At 37.4% G+C, this 24,147-nt stretch overlaps 1 protein-coding gene across 8 annotated transcripts in view; it reads right to left on the bottom strand.

Annotated features, from left to right (window-relative positions):
* Positions 1–7,289: 7,289 nt before the first annotated feature.
* The window catches only part of SLC8A1 (solute carrier family 8 member A1), a 485,568-nt gene continuing 468,710 nt past the window's right edge, over positions 7,290–24,147 (bottom strand). For all 8 annotated transcript variants that reach the window (XM_075862749.1, XM_075862755.1, XM_075862748.1 and 5 more), the window contains one exon: positions 7,290–23,485. In XM_075862749.1, the coding sequence (XP_075718864.1) occupies positions 23,109–23,485 (377 nt within the window). In that variant the 3' untranslated portion in view covers positions 7,290–23,108. The remainder of the gene's footprint in view (positions 23,486–24,147) is intronic.

The raw sequence follows: 24,147 nt of genomic DNA, 5'->3' as shown, positions 1-24,147 counted from the left end.
TTTTGGGAACAGGTAGAGCAACTATGTTACTCTATAATGTAGGGGTCCAGCAAAATGACATGGACACCACTGTGTCAGTTCCTAAGCATAGATCTAAAATTATCTAGAAGCAGTTGCTGCCCACAAATTGTAATAAATGGATCAATTAATAGGATTAATGTCAGACATAAGAGTAAACGTTTAGTTCAAAAGGGGGTCAGTAAGAAGAGACATGACCCGTGGATTATTATAGTCAGGGTAGTACACTGGCAAAGTGCCATTCTAGTGGCCTGTGGCCTTGATAAGTGACATAATAGGCACATATGTTTTCATAGAAACGCGGCGTAAGTGAAACCCTCATTTAGGCCTCCTGGGCTAAGAGAGCCCTGGCGATGGATCCAACGTGCCTCCTCTTGTAGCAATTTACGGTCCAGATTCCCTGCTCTTGGACCAAGTTTCACCTGCATAACGCCCCAAAATTGCAACGAACAGGTATCTCCATCATGAGCAAAGCGTATATGTCTGGATAGTGGTGTATCCTCTCTATTGTTAATAGTGCTGAGATGTTCAGATATTCTCCTCCTTAGCTCCTGTATAGTCTTACCCACATAAAACTTGGGACAGGGACATTTGGCGATGTAGATAACCCCCTTGCTCTGACAATTAATGAATTGTCTAACCTGGTATGTTCTATTGTCAATAGGGTTAGTGAATTGTTTGATAGTAGGCATTAGATGGCAGAAGGAACAGCGGCCACATGGATGGGAGCCTATGACTGACGTCTTCAGCCAGTTTTTGGAGACAGTAGATGGTCCAGTATGATGACTATGCACCAGGTAGTCACGAAGATTCCTTCCTCTACGGTACGTAATAGCGGGAACGGATGGTACAAATCCCTGGAGACCGGGATCGGACAGAAGAATTGGCCAATGGCGTTCAAGAATCTTACGAACTTGTTGTGAGCCAGTGTCAAAGGTTCCAATGCATCTGACACTGGTAGTTCCACCAGACTCAATAGCGGCAGTTGTATGGTGTACATTCGCGGATTTATGTTCGTACAATAGATCTATTCTATTCGTGGCTCTCGCTCTGGCATAAGCTTTATGTAACCATTTCCTAGTATACCCCCGAGCTGAAAATTTAGTAAATAGACCTTTGCATTCAAGTTCAAAAGCCTCCTCATCGGAGCAAGATCGAAGATATTGCCCGATGGGTATTCCTTTTTTAAGGGCAGGAGGATGATAGCTATCCCAGTGCAGAAGGCTATTAGTCCCCCAATTTTAAACTGGGCACTAAGCGTAAAAATACTACTAATAGGTTTAACTCCTCAAAACGCAGTACAGTGCAAACAAGATCTAATACGAAATGTCAGTCACATCCGAATGCTACCACCTCCTCCTACTCTCCCTCATTATCGACTTTCTCAGTACCTGCTCCATCTACCATTGCAAGTGCACCCCCTGCGTCCCGCATAACTGCAAGTGGTTCCAGTCAAACCCCTATGGTAACCAAATGCCCTACAGGCACTACGACAAATGTAACTGGACCACCGAACACTTTTCCTTTTTTAGGAATTGCGAACCCTCGATGGAATCTGGGTTAACAATATCTTCTATGTCTCAGGTACAGAATACCAGTGACCAAATGCAAGTGTTTAACATCTCCTCTGTCCATCTGAGCGACTCTCAGCTGACACTTTTACGTAAAGGCCTGTCCTTCACCCCCACTCCATTATTTGACGAGTTTACCTGGAGCAAAGATGTCAACTTATTCGCTAGAAAAATAGCTCTACATAAATTCTTCAAAAATAACACCATGAATATGGAGGATAGCAATAAAATGGAACGTAACACACTCATGGACCTTGGCCAATGGCGTTCAAGAATCTTACGAACTTGTTGTGAGCCAGTGTCAAAGGTTCCAATGCATCTGACACTGGTAGTTCCACCAGACTCAATAGCGGCAGTTGTATGGTGTACATTCGCGGATTTATGTTCGTACAATAGATCTATTCTATTCGTGGCTCTCGCTCTGGCATAAGCTTTATGTAACCATTTCCTAGGATACCCCCGAGCTGAAAATTTAGTAAATAGACATTTGCATTCAAGTTCAAAAGCCTCCTCATCGGAGCAATTACGTTTAGCACGAAGATATTGCCCGATGGGTATTCCTTTTTTAAGGGCAGGAGGATATTAGTCGCCGTAGATTTGCGTGAAATATCAGTGTGGACACCACCAACAGGGTCCAAAGAGATTTTAAGATCCAGAAGGTAATTTCTTTTTCGTGAATCACATGAGTGAATTTCATACCAATATGATTAGAATTGAGTGCGTGCATGAAGTCATGAAAGGTGTTAATGTCACCATCCCATAGGAGGAGAATATCATCAATATATCTCCCCCAGAAAAGGATGTGACAAGTATAGATAGCCAGTGTGTCAGTGAAAACCATAGTGTCTTCCCACCACCCCAAAAATAGATTTGCATATGTAGGTGCACAGATAGTACCCATTGCTGTTTCTTTGGTTTGCTGATAGAATTTGTGATCAAATAAAAAATAGTTGTGTGTCAAAAGAAATTGGAGAAGTGTTAGGAGAAATTTATTGTGTGTATGGAATTGAATTCCCTTAGTGCCCAGAAAGTGTGCAACTGCTGTCAGGCCAAATTGGTGTTGGATATTAGTATAAAGTGACTCCACGTCAATACTGGCTATGAAGGTGGAGGAAGTGACATGTATCTCTTGGATCCTGTTGATGGTGTCCTTAGTGTTCCTTAAGTAAGAAGGGAGAGAGGTGACAAATGGCGAAAGAATCTCATCCAGGTACATACTTATGCCCTGGGTGAGACTGTCATTGCCAGATATGATTGGTCTACCTGGTATTGGGCGGGCCATCTTGTGAATCTTAGGCAGAGCATAGAAAGTTGCTAACGTAGGGGTGGAATTATAAATCCGTTTAAATTCCTCGTTACTTATCATATTTTGTATCTTAGCTGTGTTAAGTAACATATATAGTTCTTTTAAGAAAAGATCAGTTGGATTTTTATCCAAAATTGAGTATGTAGTAGTGTCATCCAACAATCTATGCACCATGGCCACATAGTCATCGTGGTTCATAATCACAATATTACCCCCCTTGTCAGAGGGCTTTATAGTAATATGTTCATTGTCGCGGAGTTCATCCAAAGCTATTCTCTCCATGATGCTAAGATTCGAGAGTGCTCTCTTTTTGTCTGGTCTAATTTTTTTCAAATCAGCACACACCAGTTTAACAAAGACGTCCAGGTGGGCGTACTGTGAGATAGGTGGGGTGAGTTTGGATTTTGGACGTAGTGATGAAAAGGGACCGACTGCTGTGGTAGGTCCAAATTCATTCTCGTATAGTAGGTTTTCAAGGTCCATGAGTGTGTTACGTTCCATTTTATTGCTATCCTCCATATTCATGGTGTTATTTTTGAAGAATTTATGTAGAGCTATTTTTCTAGCGAATAAGTTGACATCTTTGCTCCAGGTAAACTCGTCAAATAATGGAGTGGGGGTGAAGGACAGGCCTTTACGTAAAAGTGTCAGCTGAGAGTCGCTCAGATGGACAGAGGAGATGTTAAACAATTGCATTTGGTCACTGGTATTCTGTACCTGAGACATAGAAGATATTGTTAACCCAGATTCCATCGAGGGTTCGCAATTCCTAAAAAAGGAAAAGTGTTCGGTGGTCCAGTTACATTTGTCGTAGTGCCTGTAGGGCATTTGGTTACCATAGGGGTTTGACTGGAACCACTTGCAGTTATGCGGGACGCAGGGGGTGCACTTGCAATGGTAGATGGAGCAGGTACTGAGAAAGTCGATAATGAGGGAGAGTAGGAGGAGGTGGTAGCATTCGGATGTGACTGACATTTCGTATTAGATCTTGTTTGCACTGTACTGCGTTTTGAGGAGTTAAACCTATTAGTAGTATTTTTACGCTTAGTGCCCAGTTTAAAATTGGGGGACTAATAGCCTTCTGCACTGGGATAGCTATCATCCTCCTGCCCTTAAAAAAGGAATACCCATCGGGCAATATCTTCGATCTTGCTCCGATGAGGAGGCTTTTGAACTTGAATGCAAAGGTCTACTTACTAAATTTTCAGCTCGGTGGTATCCTAGGAAATGGTTACATAAAGCTTATGCCAGAGCGAGAGCCACGAATAGAATAGATCTATTGTACGAACATAAATCCGCGAATGTACACCATACAACTGCCGCTATTGAGTCTGGTGGAACTACCAGTGTCAGATGCATTGGAACCTTTGACACTGGCTCACAACAAGTTCGTAAGATTCTTGAACGCCATTGGCCAATTCTTCTGTCCGATCCCGATCTCCAGGGATTTGTACCATCCGTTCCCGCTATTACGTACCGTAGAGGAAGGAATCTTCGTGACTACCTGGTGCATAGTCATCATACTGGACCATCTACTGTCTCCAAAAACTGGCTGAAGACGTCAGTCATAGGCTCCCATCCATGTGGCCGCTGTTCCTTCTGCCATCTAATGCCTACTATCAAACAATTCACTAACCCTATTGACAATAGAACATACCAGGTTAGACAATTCATTAATTGTCAGAGCAAGGGGGTTATCTACATCGCCAAATGTCCCTGTCCCAAGTTTTATGTGGGTAAGACTATACAGGAGCTAAGGAGGAGAATATCTAAACATCTCAGCACTATTAACAATAGAGAGGATACACCCCTATCCAGACATATACGCTTTGCTCATGATGGAGATACCTGTTCGTTGCAATTTTGGGGCGTTATGCAGGTGAAACTTGGTCCAAGAGCAGGGAATCTGGACCGTAAATTGCTACAAGAGGAGGCACGTTGGATCCATCGCCTGGGCTCTCTTAGCCCAGGAGGCCTAAATGAGGGTTTCACTTACGCCGCGTTTCTATGAAAACATATGTGCCTATTATGTCACTTATCAAGGCCACAGGCCACTAGAATGGCACTTTGCCAGTGTACTACCCTGACTATAATAATCCACGGGTCATGTCTCTTCTTACTGACCCCCTTTTGAACTAAACGTTTACTCTTATGTCTTTGACATTAATCCTACTAATTGATCCATTTATTACAATTTGTGGGCAGCAACTGCTTCTAGATAATTTTAGATCTATGCTTAGGAACTGACACAGTGGTGTCCATGTCATTTTGCTGGACTCCTACATTATAGAGTAACATAGTTGCTCTACCTGTTCCCAAAACTATTACTACCCATGATAGCATTGCTATCATTATAGTCGTCTAATGTATGGGATTGATGATGATGATTTTTTCTTCCTCCGACTCCATCTGAACTGTGCGTGCGTGTTGATTGCATGCACTCACAGTTAACAATATCTTACTCTCTTTTATCCCTATGCGCCTGTGCGCTTCATTATAACTTGATCGGCTATCTGTACTAGCCGGCAATTGGTGGTGTGGGACGTCCATTATTCATTAGAGGGCTCGTCCTCTGCCCTCTTTCTAATTGGCCATCACTACCCATGACAGTAGTTCTATTATTACGCTGCCTAAATGCGGGATCTTTCTACTACCCTATCTGCTGCTGTTGCGAATGCGCGTCGATAACATGCAGTTACTATCAGCACTATCAGCAGTATCTTATCTGCTTTTACTTCAGTGCGTTTGCGCACTTTATCTTATCCCCATTGGTTATCCTAACTATTCGGCAATTGGTAGTATGGGACGTCTATCATTTATCAGAGGGCTCGTCCCTAGCCCTCTTTCTGATTGCCAATAGACAATCAGGGGAACACGTGGAGCAACCTCAATATACATTTAAGCACGGACTTTTCGCCGCGCTGTCAGTAGCCCCGATACCCCTGAAGACGCTACATCGTAGCGAAACATGTCGGGGGGGGGGCTTCCTTTTCAATTTTAAACACTAGTCCTGCTGACTCCTTGAATCAAATTGTGAGCGGTGTGCAACGTGCTGCAGCCGTTGACTCTAGGCTCCCTATACTCTGCACTGTGCTTATGCAGTCAGCAATGGACCTTGTTTTTATGTCTATGTAGTCTGGCTTCGTTGCATAAATCAAATAAATACTTTATTATTTTCAATTTTGATAGTTGGAAAACAGGGCTTTTTTGCCGGTAGGCAAATTTATCTTTTTTTTTTATTTTAGCATAAGGCCTCAACATAATGAAATGTGAAAAAACTGAAAGGGCCTGAAGACTTTCCGAATGCACTATATATATATATATATATATATATATATATATATATATATATATATATATATATATATATATATATATATACACACACAAAATAAATATATATGCTAGAAAACATTCCTAATGTTGGACTGAAGCGTTGCACTGCTATATGTTGGCTTGAATAAATCACCGTTTTTTCATGCATCCTGCCTTTACAAACATTTGTGAAAGTATAGGTAATTCTAAAGAGTTCACTGAATTGCAGTGTGGCACTTAATAGGATGCCACCGTTGCAACAAGTCAGGTTGTTAAATTTCTTTCCTCTCAGGGTATGTTCACACGCTGAGTCAAAAACGTCTGAAAATACGGAGCTGTTTTCAAGGGAAAACAGCTCCTGATTTTCGAAAGTTTTTAAAGCCACTCTTGATTTTCGATGCGTCTTTTACGGCCGTTTTTGGAGCTGTTTTCAATAGAGTCTATGAAAAACGGCTCCAAAAACGTCCCAAGAAGTGACCTGCATTTCTTTTTCGCGGCGTTTTTTTTTCGCACCCATTTTTCAAAACGGCCGCGTAAAAAGATGGCCTGTCGGAACAGAACGCCGTTTTTCTCATTGAAATCAATGGGCAGATGTTTGGAGGCGTTCTGCTTCCGATTTTTCAGCTAGTTTTTCGGGTGCTTACGGCCCGAAAAACGGCTAAAAATAGGCCTTGTGAACATACCCTTAGATGTTCCACAATTAACTGTGAGTGGTATTATTGCAAAGTGGAAGCATTTAGCAACAGCAGCAACTGAGCCACAAAGTGGCAGACCACATAAAGTTAAAAAAGGGGGTCGCCGAGCACTGAGGTGCATAGTACATAAATGTTGCAAACAGTCTGCTGACTTTTTAACTGTAGAGTTCCAAACCTCATCTGGCATTAACATCACAAAAACTGTGTGACGGGAGCTTCATGGCATGAGTTTCCATGGCCAAGCAGCTTCATGCAAGCCTTACATCACCAAGCACAATGCCAAGCGTCAGAGTGCTGTAAAGAAACTACTATAATAAATTATTGCACAGTCAATTTTTTATTGTTTTGTTGCGCAATTACATCACCCTTATCTTTATATACTGTTTGAATGAAGGTTTTGTGGGGGGGGGGGTGTTTTTGCTTTTTCACGTGACTGTATATAGCTCTACATATTATACATAATAATTTATTTAATTGCTCTTAAGATTTTGTGGAAAATTTAATCTAGTAACTCAATTGTCACTCTTCGGTTGATACTGCCTCTGCCCTTTTGCTTCATTTGTGCCCGTTTAACAGTAGGGTGTTATGCTGATGACCCTATTTGTGATCCGTATCCAATGAATCCTGAAAACAGTGCTGATGCATTTCAACATAGCTATTCATACCATTGTATAAAATTAGAACGGTATAGTCTGATCTTTTTAAGTGGAGTCCACATAAAAGAAGCCTGCTCATCAGATAACATACATCAGACTATGTTTTCTTTTAGTGCTTCTAGGGGAAAACTAGATCTGAGATATGGCATTCAACACAGATATATGCGGCCCACAATATGTGACTAAAATGCACATAAGGGTCGTGTGTCATTGGGACCAAATCTACCTATGTTCCCAAGCAACAAAAGCTCCCACGAAACACGGATTAACACACATTGTAAAATGATTACTGGACAAATTGCAAAGAACAGTTAAGGAGTTACCCATAACAACCAATCAGATTCCAGCTGTCATTTTACCGCTGCAGGTTACTAAATAAAGCTGACTTGCTTTGTTGCTATTGCTTTTCACTGTAGTTCATAAAGAAGTCTCAATGTATCAACTGTATTTTAACACTATAATAATTATGTAACTATACAAATGGAAACACTGGTAGAAATGAAGGAGTATAATACAGGGAAGGTACATTATTATTATTATTATTATTATTATTACAGACTTGGAGACTGACAAAAACCATAGCAGAGATACAAACAAAGAGACAAAGTGAATGAAGAATTTACAAACATTTATATTTCAGTGTTAGGAAAGGTGCCAAGTGATGGACAATGAATTTTACACAACGGACCATTCCAAGCAAGGGTAGGGTAACATATTACAGTGATACAAGGTAAAAAGGTTTGCCACAATATACACAAATGATAGAAAGCTCTACTGATATAGACAAACAACAGCACTAGGTATACATAGACCATGATGACACATTAGTAATTGCTTTTAATATTATTATTGTCCTTATAAATCGTACATTGCAAATCACAACATACGTCAGGCAGCATGCAGGAAAAATTTTTTTTTTTTGTTTTTTTTTTGTTTTTTGGGATTCTATAACAGACTTGGCAATAGATTTCAATCACTTATGGGTAGCAGTCCAAGAAAATATATAGTCCATATGACTGTAATCAGCACAGTTTATTAAAGGGTTGTCTTCTAATAAATTAATAACAAAATGCACAGTGATTACTAAGTTCAATATGCGCTATCATATGATACACAAGAGCTGTGCTATTAGGAACCCTAGCACCTGCTTGTGTATAGGGGGTTATGGTCCCACAGTTGCTATAGGCATTACTAATCCATAACTTACAAACTCCAGACCAAAGTAAAAGAAATCCATTGATTATACATTCTTTATATTTAGAAAATCCATATCATGCATAAGCATTCACCCCACTTGCTGGTTTCTATAAAAGTTAGAACCCATTGTAGTAGGCTGGAGTAACAACCTTTTATTTTTTTAAGTAAAAAAAAATATTTTAACATCAAATACGTTTCACTCCAATTGTCTAGTCCAAACAAGTAGAATACATTAAGCATAGTGATTTTGGCAGTACAGTTTGTATATAGAATAGCTAGAAGCTTTATTCACACACATTTGGAAAAAAAAAGACATACATACAATCTCAACAAGCAGATACCATTACATTTAGAGTTTTTCAGACGTCCTGTAAACATCGTCAACCAAAACCTCTTTGAAAATGATAAAAAACGTTTCAAATTTATAAACTAGAAACTTGCTATTACATCCATTATTAAGAGTAAAGGTGGTGGGATTCTGGGTAATTCCTGTCAAAAATGGCCGCAATTAAAGTGGGTTGAGCAACGAAGACATCAGCAGTTGTTTCATTACTAGGCTGCTCAGTATTGATTAATACAGAATTTAAGACTATTTCCCAAAAAAATAAAACACAGAGCTGAGTTTGTCATTTGAAACAACCCATTTCATTTTGGTATCTCAATGAGGAGTTTGCAATAAAACCTTCTGAGTTATCATGGTGCACAAAACTATTCAATGACAAAATCAGATCTGCTACATATGTTTTCTTAAAAATTGGTTGAGAATTCCTAATAATTCCTGATAACTACTGGAATTGAGTATTTCACTACATTTTAAAGGGGTTGTCCGATTCCATATGCCTTATTAGGGCTTATTAGGACATCATAAAGCAGGGCCACACCACACGCAGTGGCCCTCGCTCTGGCAGACTTGGACTCATTCATCTGATTTTTGCTGCTTCCCCAGGCGAAATTAAAATCAGTACATTAGAGCCTAAATTGTATATTAAAGACCAGAATGGTTCTCATGTCTAGTCCAGCTTGTTACAAAGTTGAATTTGTAAATTAAGAATCCATGATAAGTGGTGCTTTCTAAACAAGCAAGACAGGTCAGGAACACACATAGAAGATGGGATGCCAACTTCTGACTTTGGTTTATACATTTTGGGCCAACCTCCTCTGTAATTGGCAGAGATGTAAAGATTTAAACAGCCCTCCTGCTACTTTGCTAATTCTAAACTTAGACAGGAGCGTAAACTGCTCCTCCAAAAATGGCATCTCTAGATATAGGAATAAAAGAAATGGATGCTTTGGCCCCCACACGCATATAGCAAGAGGTATCTTGTCCCATATGCTAAGTATAAAGGGAGTCCATCATAATTTAGTTAATTTTGGTATGCGCTCTGATGTTCCCTACCCATCTCATACCAAATATTTGTAAGAAAATGCAGTAACCTTTTTATACATAACTTATTTACATTCCCCATGTAATATAATATAAATGTATTAACCTAATTTATTTAATATACGGTATCTATAAACATTTATCTTTTCAGAGATTTCTATGTATTCTCAACTGGTATAAAACACAAGCTCTAAGCTCATTTTAGCTGAATCCATTTACGCAGGAGGATCATAGCAATGTCAAAACACTACTTTTAATTTAATCAATAAATTCCCCTTTGCCTTCATCTTTGATAGCTGATAACGCTGAATATACTGTAGCTCATAGGGTACAATCAACTGATTGCTTAAATGGCAAGTGTTCCACTCAAATCACTTTAATGAAGGCATTAACCACTGCCAAAATAATGCCAACGGAGATTACTGAAATCAACACCGGAGCCTTTTACCCATTATTACATAGATGTGTGTTTATGTTATTTAAAGCATAGTCGTGTCCTAGAGGCTCACACCACGTTCATTCCTGCTAATATAATAAAAATAAGATTATGGCTTTTGTTTTAGTGTACAGATACAGAAATAAAGAGATAAAGCAAAGTTACAGCACAATATAATACGCTTATGTCATAAGTACACTATATACATATATCAAAATAAAATATCTTAACCTGGGAATCGTTGTATACATAGTAGCCATAGAAAGCAAGAGGTTGTATATTGTTACTTATCCCTGAAAATTTATCTAGAAGTCTTCTGGTCACATATTCTTTATATGGGGTTTATTATGTTTAGCAATGGAATGGGTATGAGAGCACATACACTAATGGTTTGCTGAATATAGTGGAATGCAATTGGCATAGCTGAGTTACATTGGTACAAGCAGCAGGGTATAGTAGGAAATTATTTTAAATAATCATAGTAAGTCAAAACAGTAAGGCAGCCATTCAAAACCTTAAATGCACAGTTACCAGGTCAGCCATTTCAATGAGTTCATGTGTTATTGTGCATCAAATCCATTCTAATACAGCCATGCATCATATACATACACATTTATATAGATGACCTGAAGTGCTCCATTAGTACCATACTTAGCAGAAGAAAACATGTTCAACAAGGGTAGGAGCTAATATAATAATATAGGACAGTGCCATTTTTCCACAAGTCACTTTCGCCATTAGTAAGTTTTCTATTATGTAGGCCATTCCGTAAAATCATACTCTTAGCATGCATACATTTTCACCTTTTTGTACATGATATCAGTGGAACACGTGAGCTATAGTACATAAGCAGGGTCAGACTGGACCACCAGATTACCAGAGGATCCTCCGGTGGGCCCAGGCTAGTATAACAGGGCCCCAAAGGTCCATCTAGCTCAGTACTCCACTAAAAATAGCCACTAGCGGGACACACCTTGATTAGTTGGCAAAAAAGAAAGGAAAAAACAAAACAATATAAATAGTACATATACATATAGTGTATATTTCAGCAAAAGCAATGTTGCCTTAGGCACGTGCCTAATTACTGTATAATCCATGTAATTATTTCCTCTCTACTATAGAATTCGTTACCATGGTAAATTACTTTCAAGGGAATACTTAATGGCAAACTTGGTCACGCAGAGACCCAAATGTTCCGGGCACTGTTTATTAACAAAGGATGTGGCTTATTGGTAACAATTTAAGATCTCTACCCACTTGTATAGAAGTGGTGGTAGCTGTATTCATATGTGCGATCAACTGTCAGAGTGAGGCAGATGTTTGTAAAAATACAGTGGTTCAGGGTACAATCTCATCTCTTAGCTGGAATAAAGCTGTTGCTGGATCCCGATGATTACGACATGATATACTAAAAATCGAATGTATATATGGTCTACCCAACTGAGAAGGATCTGAGATGTTGGACTTTTAAATTCCAAACATAAGCGTTGTCGGCGGTGTTCATTTGTCACTTATCTCCCTGCCATCCACTGAGTGAAATGTGAATGTTTTTAGGAGAGTTGAGGGACCTTGGTGTTGGCCAAATAACAACTATTTTATGTCTACAGCGAGTATTAAACAGGACGTATTTTATAGCAGTAAAAATTTATATCCAGTGTTCATTTTATGTATATGTATGTATAAGTTCATGTATTTCTAGAAGTAAATGTCACATGACAATCTCCCAGGACCTGGCAAAAATAGTCCATGGTAAATGACTAAGCACAGGAAGATGATGTGTTCTGCAGTGCACCATGGAGCAAACAGATGGAATTAACGCTGAAGCCCATACTCATTTTAATCTCCTCTCAAGGGATTAACTAAGAACTCCTGTAACAACATTTAATTACATCTCCGTGTCTCTTTGATTGATAGCCTGGCATGGGTTACTGGAACACGACTGAAATTTTAGGAAAGGGCAAATAATTATGAAAGCTAAAAGAGTTTGACACTGCAGTACAGATTCACAAGGTGAATGCACAGCAATTCAAGCTTTCTTCTAGGGGAAGAGACTAGCTTTATCATTTACATTGACAGATGGAGGTGGAGTGTTCATATGGCTTCCTGAAGATCCTCCATGGAGACTAAAGTCTTAGCGGGCCACCTGTGGAATGATCGATGAGGAGGAAATGTACGATACATATTAGATTATCTCAAAGTCTCATACTTAAAATGATATATCTGTCATTCTCCCATATATCCACAGTATTATATTTAGTAAGATAAATGTACCATTTAAAAATAAATATTTACTATTTGAAACATTACTTCCTATTTAAACAGTTTGTTAAAACTTATACATGTATGGTAAATACACAAGTTGAGCCATAATGTCTGATAGATTGGGGTCCCACCTTTGGGAATCCCACCTATCTGGAGTAGAGAGTTCCACATGCACGGTCCCTTCGCCATTCATGGTTGGTGGTGGTTGCCGGCCATCTCATCAGGCTGAACTTGGGTCATGGAACCACTATTTTCTCCCCAGAGATGCAGCCCACAACTCTCAAACATTTATGGCATATTTTAAGGGAAAACCCGTAAATATGATTATCCTTTATTAATTTATAATTATACAATCGCAGCATATTACAACATAAGGCCTCATTTAGTCAGCAATAATAGAGCTCTCTATGAAGTTGTTTATTTAGTTCTAAGAACGTGATTAGATCTCTTCAAAAAAGGCAGGGAATCCTTTCCAAAGTAAAAACTTCCCAACTCTTTCTTGGCGCTAAATTTATGGCTCCTGTACAGAGAATTATTATGGGTATTTGGATGATGCCTAACACCCAAATCTTTGAGATTACAGTAGTATAGTCCCAGTACAGGGAGGTTTGCTAAAACTCTTGCTGTTAAACAAGCTCATCAAATTCTGTGAGGTCGGGGCTTCTATGTAGTATAAGAATAATGTTCATGCCTTTTGATTAATGAAGTAATCGTTATTGTGTGAATGTAAGTCATTAGGGAATAATATGAGCAGGAAAGTGAGAAATGGAAGGGGGAAGATCCCAATTTCACTGGAAAGGTTAAAAGGATTTTCCGGGATTAAAGCATTGATAGGCCAGCCTAAGGATAGTCCAGCAATTTTTTAATCCTGAAAAACAACACAAAGGTTTGAACAGCACATTCCAACAAAATGAAACAAAACGTGTATACAGGTGCAATAACGCCTGTGACTGCAAATTTATACAGCACACAAGAAAATGGCGACCGCACACTGTGAACACTAATGCCACCTAAGCCACTAAATATTATGTGCTGTTCAAACTTTTGTGTTGTTTATGTGATTCATTTATGAGGGGTGAGTGACTGCCTCCATTTTTGATCTTGCACTCCTCCCAATCTGCCCTGGGTAATTTTAATTAGTTTAATGCTGGTTCCTACCTTTCCCAAGAATATGTAGGTTTAGTCCCAGTTCTGGGTGCAGTGTAGGTTCCCACCTTATAGAGGTCACCTGGTGACCTATATGCTCACACAATTTGATCAAAATGTGCGCTAAGAACCTCTCTATTGTAAGTAGATTTAGCAGTAATGCATCTTTATTTATATTTAGTGGCTTAGGTGGCATTAGTGTTTACAGTGTGCTGTGGCCATTTTCTTGTGTGCTGTATAATGTTTATGACTGAACATTACCACAGTCAACTAAGATTTGATTGCATGATTGGTATGATTATAATAATAGGTTTCTATTGATTCTCAAGTTGAAATTTTAGCTTTTTCTTTTCGCAAGGTTTTAATTTATGCCTCACACATGGACAAATGCCTATATAGAGATCTAATTAAACATATACTTTTTAGAGACCAAAAAAATCCAGGAATAAAAATTTGAAATCTGGAGACGTTTGGTAAAAATGACAAAAATATCCCAACTTTCCAATGTTATACTGTTTTACATTTAATGACAAACACTATTTTTTTCAATGTCAGACAGTATTTTTGTAATCTAACTTCAATGTGAAAGCTTCCATGATGGATAGTATACAGTACTTCCAAATCTTTTACTTCCGTAAAGCTTGATTCCTCATTCTATTCCTCCCTTCCTTAACTTCAGAGTATATGTCGGTGTTTAATTGACTGTACTTGACTTTCTTTGGCTCATAAGGTACCAATCTACACTGGATATTAACAGCATTCCCAAAGTATTGTACTGTTTATTGTTAAAGAGTCTTGACATTTATTAATAAGGATTGCTGTGGGGAAAATTTGCTAAATTATCTACAGACCTCGGTTTTGGAAGTGATTGTAGGCTTTACTACCCACTTGTAATTAAATTTCTCCATTTACATTTTTCAATTGCAAATAGTTTCCAGTTGTTACAAAAGTTTTTTGCGTTTAGAAACAAGAAATAAGTATTTAAGATTTACTGAATATGGGAAAAAATATATAAAAATATAGATAAAAAAATATGCAATTACTATTTTTTAAATACTTTAAACAAATACAGGAATCAAAACTACTTAAATGGGTTGTCAAGAACTCCTGGTATTTCTGTGGTAAGCACAGCCTAAATTCAACATGGTTACATGATTGTATCTCGTGCCACTATGGGCCTCACATCATGTGGACACATCTGTAGTAATATGTTTGCATATGGCCATGGGATAAGGCAACAATTGAAATATTCTAAACAGGAAAAAATAAATGTATCCTATATTTGAAAGTTTTCCTATATTTTAAATAAAAATCTTTTTACAGTCCCGGATACCACTTTTAATTTGTCTATATTACCCAAGGTTCTCCTGAGCTGGGCTTAGATTAGCATATGTTAGTTCGATACAGCAAAGCCACATCGGTTAGGGTGGTTTAGGTTGGGTGTTATAGATATAATATAGACATTAAGAGGACTTATGGTAATTTAATATCATTAAAATAGTGAATTAATTCCAAATTAATTTTTGTTGCAGATCTTTTTTAAAAATAATTTCATTTTCTATATGTATAGAGGAGTGATTATTGGATGATCATTTGCTGAGTCTTTTCAGGCCTGAACTACGGAAATAGTGTCATGGAAGAAATTCAGCCTGATGTCCCACTTAGTGTTCACTTTGAATCTGTTCATTTTTGAAGGGGGGTGGACCTGCTGAAGGAAAACTCTGCAGAAGAGATCTGTACAGATGTTTTCAGTTATCTCATAAGAGCTACTTTAAGTGCAATCTACACCCAACCTAAACCACCCTAACCCTTTGCTGTATCGAACTAACATATGGTAATCTAAGCCCAGCTCAGGAGAACCTTGGGTAATATAGAAAGTGGAGATTGACTTTAACTGTTAGGCTTTTATATTTGATATTTTGATATGATAACTAGTCACATATATTTGCTGTAATTATTTATCAAACATAAGGCCTCCTCATACACAGAACAATTTGGCCTCTGATGAGTGTTCCAATGTTTTTGTTGGTTTTTAAACACTAAAATATAATTTGTATCAAAGGAAATATCTTTTGTATGGTGAAAAGTACTGTACTCTTGACTTATCCCACTCCTCCATTTTTTCATTGCTATTTTGCTGTAGGTATACTAGTGTGATTTGTGCGGTAATGTATAAACCAAAGACAGATGCAGAATATGGACCTGCCTGAAAAGGGTATTTATTTTTTATTTTTGCTCAACGAGTCTTCACTCACTAAATTTTCTAAGATAGTTTGCCCTATGAAAGGATTCTTCTTCTGTTTTTGACATACATGAGATACATCTTGGGGTTTATTTAATTGTTTGTGTCCGTTTAAAGCATTGGTTGAAATTTCATGTCTGCTGAACACCGTCCCAAAATGTCAAGATAACGCCATTTTCAGACAGTCATAATACAGGCGCATTTTAACATTCAAATTACAGCTGCAATATCTAATCCTCCTGCAGTTCTACAGACCAGGACTTAGATCACCATACAATCCTGTGTACATAAGAACGGTACCCCAATGGGTCAGGATCTCCCAGACTTAATAGGGACATGTAGTGTTATCTAAGAGCTAAAATGTGAACCTAGATACTAACTGGGTGCTAGAAGCCCCTGACTGGTGTATACAGAATAGATACCTAAGCACAGTTTTCTAGTGGAACCCCTACAGTAAAGACTTTTTACTGGTTTGTTTTTTGGCCACAGCACCTCCATTTATTTAGAATTTTAAATTTAGTATAAAATAAATGTTACGTTTTAGACAATTGCAAGTACAGTAATTATGTTAGGTAAACCCAATGCTGCGTAAAATACACCTCTCTGTACCCAAGACATAAAAACTATGCTGCAATTTCGGTTTCTAATTAATTTGTTTTAATTACTATGAACAGTGGAAATTTTTTATAAATAATAAAAAAAATTGGTCTAAAATAATACAGGCACATGGAAAAGAAAAAGTGAATAAATATGTTGATCATAATATAGTTTTTCTTAAAGGTAACCTGTCATGCCCGTTAGCAACGCCAGAGAGGAGTCTAGCCCCACCCACTTTTTACAGGCCCCACTCTTCTGATTGACAGATGTCTCCCGGTCAATCAGCATAAAGTGGGGGGGGGGGAGCTAGTAAAAGCTCATGAATACATCAGACTTATCTCTGACTGGGCACTGAATGTAAGTTCCCATAAAAGGGTTCACATTAGCACATAAGTGACAGACCAATAAAATTAGAAAATCCGTCACAACATCAGTGAAGACAGCATTATGTGACTGACAGGTTCCCTTTAAATTGAAAAACTATTTTGCAAATTCTTTACAATGATATAGAATATGAAGATGAAGCTGTTGCATGGCGACAAACATTCAGGAAACAAAAATGGCAATTTCTGGAGAATGCACTTACATTGGCTAGTATTGCATCACCAATTCAACATATTCCCATTAATATGATATAGTATAATGTTTTTTTTAAATAATTTACATGATTTTTTTTTTCAATATTATTTATGGTTACTAACCTTTTGCTAACCAGTCCTATAACCCATAATGTAATTAATGGCGTTAAAATAATGTGGAAATATGCTTCACTTTGTAATGCTAATCTTAATAAAGTAGCTGAAATCCAATAATTTTTTTCCCAAGGTAAAAATGTTGAATATTTTTGGCAGCGTTATACAATATGAAAAATGTTTCTCACAACAAATTCTTTTTTTTGTTTTTATTTTTATAAGCATGAAAGCAAAAAATAAAATAAAAGTGCCAATTGACAAAGAAAATTGATAATACATTATATGTACAGTATCATATGTCATCAATAAACCTCAGAGTTTTCATTTATATTGTGATGATGTCATTTGAACGTGAACCACAAACAATTATCACAGTCTACGTGCTTAATCTTACATTGGTGCACAAAACACACTATAATGTTTAAAATAAAAAAATAAAAGTTTTAATTTGTATAACCCAAAAAAACATGAAACCCTGTGTACTGAGATTAATTTAATATTTTTTTAATTCCAGAACCTAAGCAAGGCAAAAAAAAAGATTGACCCTATCCCCAACTGCAACATTTTTTTTTTTTCATTTTTTTATTCCAGGTAAAATAAGCATGCATTATTAGCAGTAAGCAGTGTTCTCAAGATATGAATGTAATATTTGCGAGGACAAAAGTGAAATCAAAACCAAAACAACAGACAAAAGTGCAGAATTTAGTATTTCTATAACTAAAAATGTAAAACATAAAATGTCTATTTTATACTGATTCAGTTTTATAGTAGTAAATTTAGAATATAGACCTTGCCAGTAATCTTTGATTATGATATATTTAAAGTTTGAAGAGCCATTTTGTATGTTAATTGTAAAAAAATTGTATTTTTTTTCATATTTTTCTATTTTATATAAAGCTGGAAAAAAAAAAAGGAACATAATTCCCAGCAGGGATGTTAAAATTCTTGGCATCGTACAATAAGTTTTTAACTGGTATGAATTTCAGCCATCTGGATTTTATTTCAATTACGTATATGCTGGCATAAACATACTTTTATCTCAGAAGGAAAGGTGCCGGCACATAGGTTTTTTGACTAATGTATTAACATTGAAAATATTTCTAGATTTCTATTTGGGTTATATAATTGCCTTAGGTATAGGAATTTCTAAAATATGATCAAATATTCTCTTTATACCTGACCAGTCCAAGGAAGTCCAATGACAGTGTTGTAATTCCATTACAGGCAGGCCAGACTATTGTTTTAAGACCCTGAAAGACGATGCCAAAACCACTTCTCACCCAAGCCAAAGGGCAGGAATTAGATCAAAGTGATGCTTAAAGGGGCTGTACAGGATTAGAAAAACATGTTTTATTTCTTCCAGAATCAATGCCACGCCTGTCCATAGGTTATGTCTGGTATTGCAGCTCAGCTTCATTGACGTAAATCGGGCTGAGTTGCAATACCACACACAACCTGTGGACAGCTGTGGAAGAAAGCAGACATATTTTTATAATCCCATTACAACCCTTTACCCAATCCCAATAATGTCTCTTTCCCTGGATCAGCAGTGCTGAAGATATTATGTAACAGCTGCAAATCATGGGGGGCTGCGAGAGGGAGTCAGCACGAGCAGGGGGTGGGCACAATTTTGGTCTTTCACTTATCTGGAATTGTCCCAATTCAATAACAATTTTGACATTGTCATTAAAGCTAATGTTTAGCCAAAATAAATGTCTTTAAATGACTGATAAAACATAATAAGCAAATAAAAAGTATCTCAAATTAATATAATATATTCATGAATTAAAAGGTTTCCCTGTTTACAACTATTGCATCTATTGCTCTGTCACCAAGTACCTTCCCGGCATTAAATGCTTAATTATCTTTGTGAAGTTACAAATTTCCATATCATGTAAGTGACACTATACAAAAAAAAATTTCAATGTTTGCCTATGAAGAACCTTGATCGTGTAAATTCTTTACAAACGACAATCAATGCATTTTGTCTGTTGAAATCTTTTTGTTTCTCTAAATATAATTAACGAGTTTTATGATATGTCTAATTTGAGATAATATACTTTTTTTATTCTTAATTATCATTCAGTGTAATAACTACAAATGATGTGGTAAACTAAAGACAGCATGACATATCATCCATGTTGTCTTTCTTGTAGGCATTTAATAGCCCCTCCCCCCCCCATGTATTAAAACTAGTGCAGGCAAGAACTGGAGGCGTTGCTCAAAGGAGCCAATCAGGAATTAGCTTTTATTTTTTCAAGGCAGGTTTGAAAATGAAAGCTGCAATTAGATTGGTTGCTATGGCCAACACCTCCAGTTCTCATCTGCACTAGTTTTCATACATGAGGCTCTATATGTCTGTAGCAATTTCAGGCAGTTTGCAGCTGAATAATAAATATAGTTTAATTTATTGTTATAGGTGTTAGAATGTTAAAATGTTCTCATTATTATGATATGGTTTTCAAACTTGTGCGTAAAAAGCTGCCACAGGTAAAGTTCCATTTTATGCAAGTGAAATGGAAATTTGTACGGGTACCATTTGTAATTGGAATCTTGCGGAATGGTAAATACGCTATAGTCACATAAGGCTGAATTTGTACGTAGCGTTTAAGATATTGACAGGAAGATGTAACTTTGTGGTTTGAAGTAAGATTAAAGGTGGCAGAAGCTTCATTGAAAAATTATACCAAGGAATCAATTCATTTTGAACCTTGAGATACTGTACGAGATTGGAAAGAAATCATTCTGCCAATGTTTTCTGATCTTTCTTGGCCGGAAGATTTTCATATATTGTACACATAATTTTCGCCTGAAGAGTTTAAATATTAAAGTGAGAAGTGAATTATTAGAGTGGCCCTTAACTCTTAGTCATCACAATAGGCATTTTAAATACAGTGGTCCATCAGGTTACAATAGCCATTGTGACTTGAACCACATTCAATATACTATGCCTAGGCATTGACTATCTCCAGGACATGCGATTGGCTGTAAGATCCATCCAGTCAGCAGGGAAATTTTTCTGGTTAAACAGCTAGGAATTTGCGCATCATGTTGGGGGCGGGGGCGCTTTGTTAATAAAACTCACGTACTGGCTGTACTACTCTCTACCTGTACTACGTGTACTATTACTACTCTCTACCTGTACTACATGTACTGTTACTACTCTCTACTTGTACTACATGTACTATTACTACTCTCTACCTGTACTACATGTACTGTTACTACTCTCTACCTGTACTACATGTACTATTACTACTCTCTACCTGTACTACATGTACTGTTACTACTCTCTACCTGTACTACATGTACTGTTACTACTCTCTATATGTGCCAGGAAAGGTTGCTCCTTTGGACACCAGCTGAGGGGGGCTTTATTTTTTTACTGTACACAGGAGCCTAATAGAGCTCCTGTTCTCAACATTGAAAGTGATTCACCAGCTTCTAGCCACTCTTTCTAACTTTTATATGTACGTATTTTCTTCATCTCTATTAGTTATCTGTTTACTATTCTTTAATCTTTATGGCCTTAAGTTACAATATATTCACGTTACAATGGTTGTTGCAATTAATCTTTATGGCCTTAAGTTACAATATTTTCACGTTATAATGGTTGTTGCAAAATATATTGAAATTGTAATTTGAGGGGCCACCGTATATTAGTTTGACACTATGTAGGTGTTTATATCAACCATATACATGACATAGGTCCTAACATAGCTGTTGACAATGATGTTCAACTATAGAGGAGGGGGTATACAAAGCATCTACTAATGAAGTTTACAAAATCGGCCTCATCCGTAATAGTTTTTAAGAAGAGGTCAAGACTGTTACAGCTATTCACCAGTACATCCTTTATATAAGGTAAGTATGGCATAGTCTACATGTAAAGTGAAGTGTAGGAGCACTCCATGGTGTAATTAATAATGCATGTTATTTCCGGGGGTGTTACAGTGCACAGTAGCGAGTTTAGATGTTTCAATGGATTCCTTGTAACAATATATACATATGGCAAACCTTCCTTTAGAATACATCCAATGCGGATATTGCGCTAGTAATCTAATAATGTAATTCTTGGCAACAAAATCATACATTTGCTGCACTTTCAGACTAATAACTGGACTTCAAAATAGTGAATAGTGTTATATGTAATATATTTCAGATATAGAAATATATATATATATATGTATGCCTATTTCTATTAAGAAATTTGAGACCAACGTATACTTATGATGGCTACTTAGGGCTTCAGACCTATAAATTCCCTTTAGAAATGCTATTTAAAAAATCCAGTTTTAACTACAAGGCAATGGCACTGCTTTTAAAACAAAAAATAATAATAATAATTGTGGAAAATGTGCTATAATAATGAAAGGTGATATGTCTAAAATAAAACCCACTAGTAGCAATCCATAACCTCTATTTGTTACTGTAAAATATATAAATTCTAATAAATATGTCCTTAAATAATTCTTTAATTTCCTAGGCACATTTTTGGTATTTTAAATATCTGCATGAAACCCTTCAAAGGGCAATGCAAATAGGGAGGCTTTCACATCCTTCATTAATTCTATGCTGCCCTACTGTACTGTACCTTGTACAGAACTATGATGAATTTACAAAGGTTGTCTATATTACCCAATACACAACCCCTAAACCTTACAAAGAAAGAAAACAAGTAACGGAAAAAACCCAAAACACATCTATGTCTTTCACATTCAATCAACATTGGTAAATGGGGATAATCGCTAAGCTATAGCATACACAAAAACTTTTCATTCATGCACATCAGTACACATAGAACAACGACATTCCAAGACATGACTATGGTCATGGATGGATAGGTGCCCAGAAGACTCTTGCATGGATGGCTCTGGATGTGGTCTAAGCGATAACAGACCAGAATGGGGCTTGTAATAGGGTTATTGTTTTATGTAGGCAAAGCACAAACAGGAAAGACTCATTGTAGTTTGGTGACTTAGAACAGGGAGGACCACATGCTAGTTACAATGCAACAGTTAGTTGGGGAGGAGAAGGCTACTTGTTTTGGTTGTTTCATTTAGCCACACTTAAATCTAATATAACATGGCAAAAGCAAGTGCCCTTGAGTTACACTGTAGAATAATACATTTCAACCCATCAATGTCTTGTTGGCAAGCTACTTCTCTATTTGCCACTGGGGTTAATTAGATTTTGACATTGGATATTCGAATATCAGTAAAGTTTCTCTCCCAGGCTCTCACTCCCCAACAACATTAACAAAAAAAATAGTTACTAGTAAGTCCGGCATCTTTACATTATAACAAAAAGGCCCAAGTAGCATTCAGATTAGTCATTTCAAAAATAAAAGTAGTCAAACATTTATAGTACACTGTTTTAGGTACAGTTGCAAAGATGTCCCTGCATCAATGCCTAGTTCAACATGATGCCCCCGGGTAAGAAACGTTAAATTCTTGCTCCTACCCATTAAAATAAATGCTTCTACAGTTGCATTCCATCAGCAGGTAAGTGGAAATGGCAATGTCTCTTTTTTCCTCTGTTCATTCTACATATATTTATATATATTTATATATTTACTATGTTGGGGTGTTTCTTTAGAAGCCAGGTATGTGGCAGTAGGCTTCCAGAGATGAGAAGAAAATGTACAAGAGCCACAGAAGAGCAAAGAGGGCTGATGTAAGAAGCTTGGCAGTCCGTGGGCCACCGAGCTCACCACCAATTTCAGGCCGTCGTCTGTAGAGCAGGACACCAACGTTTATGAATGCAAATATGGTGAAAAGAGTGACAGAGAAAGCCAGCGTGCCAGGTTGGACTCTAAACTCCTCTCCGCGAGCTGTGTGGTAAATGGAAGCAATGGACCATGCTACGCCAATCCCAAGGAAAACATTCACAGCGTTGCTACCAGTGACATTTCCTATGGAGGCATCAGCATATTGATCCTGAATAGCTGCCACTTTGCTTGCAAAAGTATCTGTAAAGACAAAAGGAAAAAAATGTTGGTAAACAACATGAAACACCAAAAAGCTAACAAACCATTATTATTGAGTTAGGTATCAGAAGTATCTATCCCAGAAATTCGAATTAAAGGCGCTTTCAAATAGACGACATATATTGTAGGTCTATCACAGCAGATCTGTATCCTTAGAGGTTTAACTGAAAGAAGCTTAGATCACTTATATATTTAGATGAATTCTGAAATAAGGCTATTATATACACTTCAACCCTGCTTGTATAATGTCTATATTGCAAATATGTTTGTACATTTATTATGTAATATAAAAACAAAAATTGCCCTAAACCTGGCCCAGCGGATTCCCTTTTATTGGCATTAAATTGGTAAATAGGGTCCTAAGGATACATGCGTAGATAAGAAACGTGAACAGAGCCTTACATGGTTGTAGCCCTGACTGTTTTATGGCTGAATATGAAAAGGAAATTGTTCATAGTACATACAATAGTAGTAAAGTTGAGTAAACATTCTTCCTAAGGTTTTAGCCATTTAGACAGATTTATATCACTTATGTATCACTCAGTGGCGCAACTACCGCGGTAGCAGCCGTAGCGGCCGGTATGGGGCCCGAGGCTTGAGGGGGTCCGTGCCGCCAGCCGACACGCCCCCCCCCATATGCTCGG

Source organism: Rhinoderma darwinii, chromosome 4, assembly GCF_050947455.1.
Source record: "Rhinoderma darwinii isolate aRhiDar2 chromosome 4, aRhiDar2.hap1, whole genome shotgun sequence".
Lineage (NCBI taxonomy): Eukaryota > Metazoa > Chordata > Amphibia > Anura > Rhinodermatidae > Rhinoderma > Rhinoderma darwinii.
Note: the sequence above shows the minus strand (reverse complement) of the source record. Positions and strands in the feature narration are given on the sequence as shown.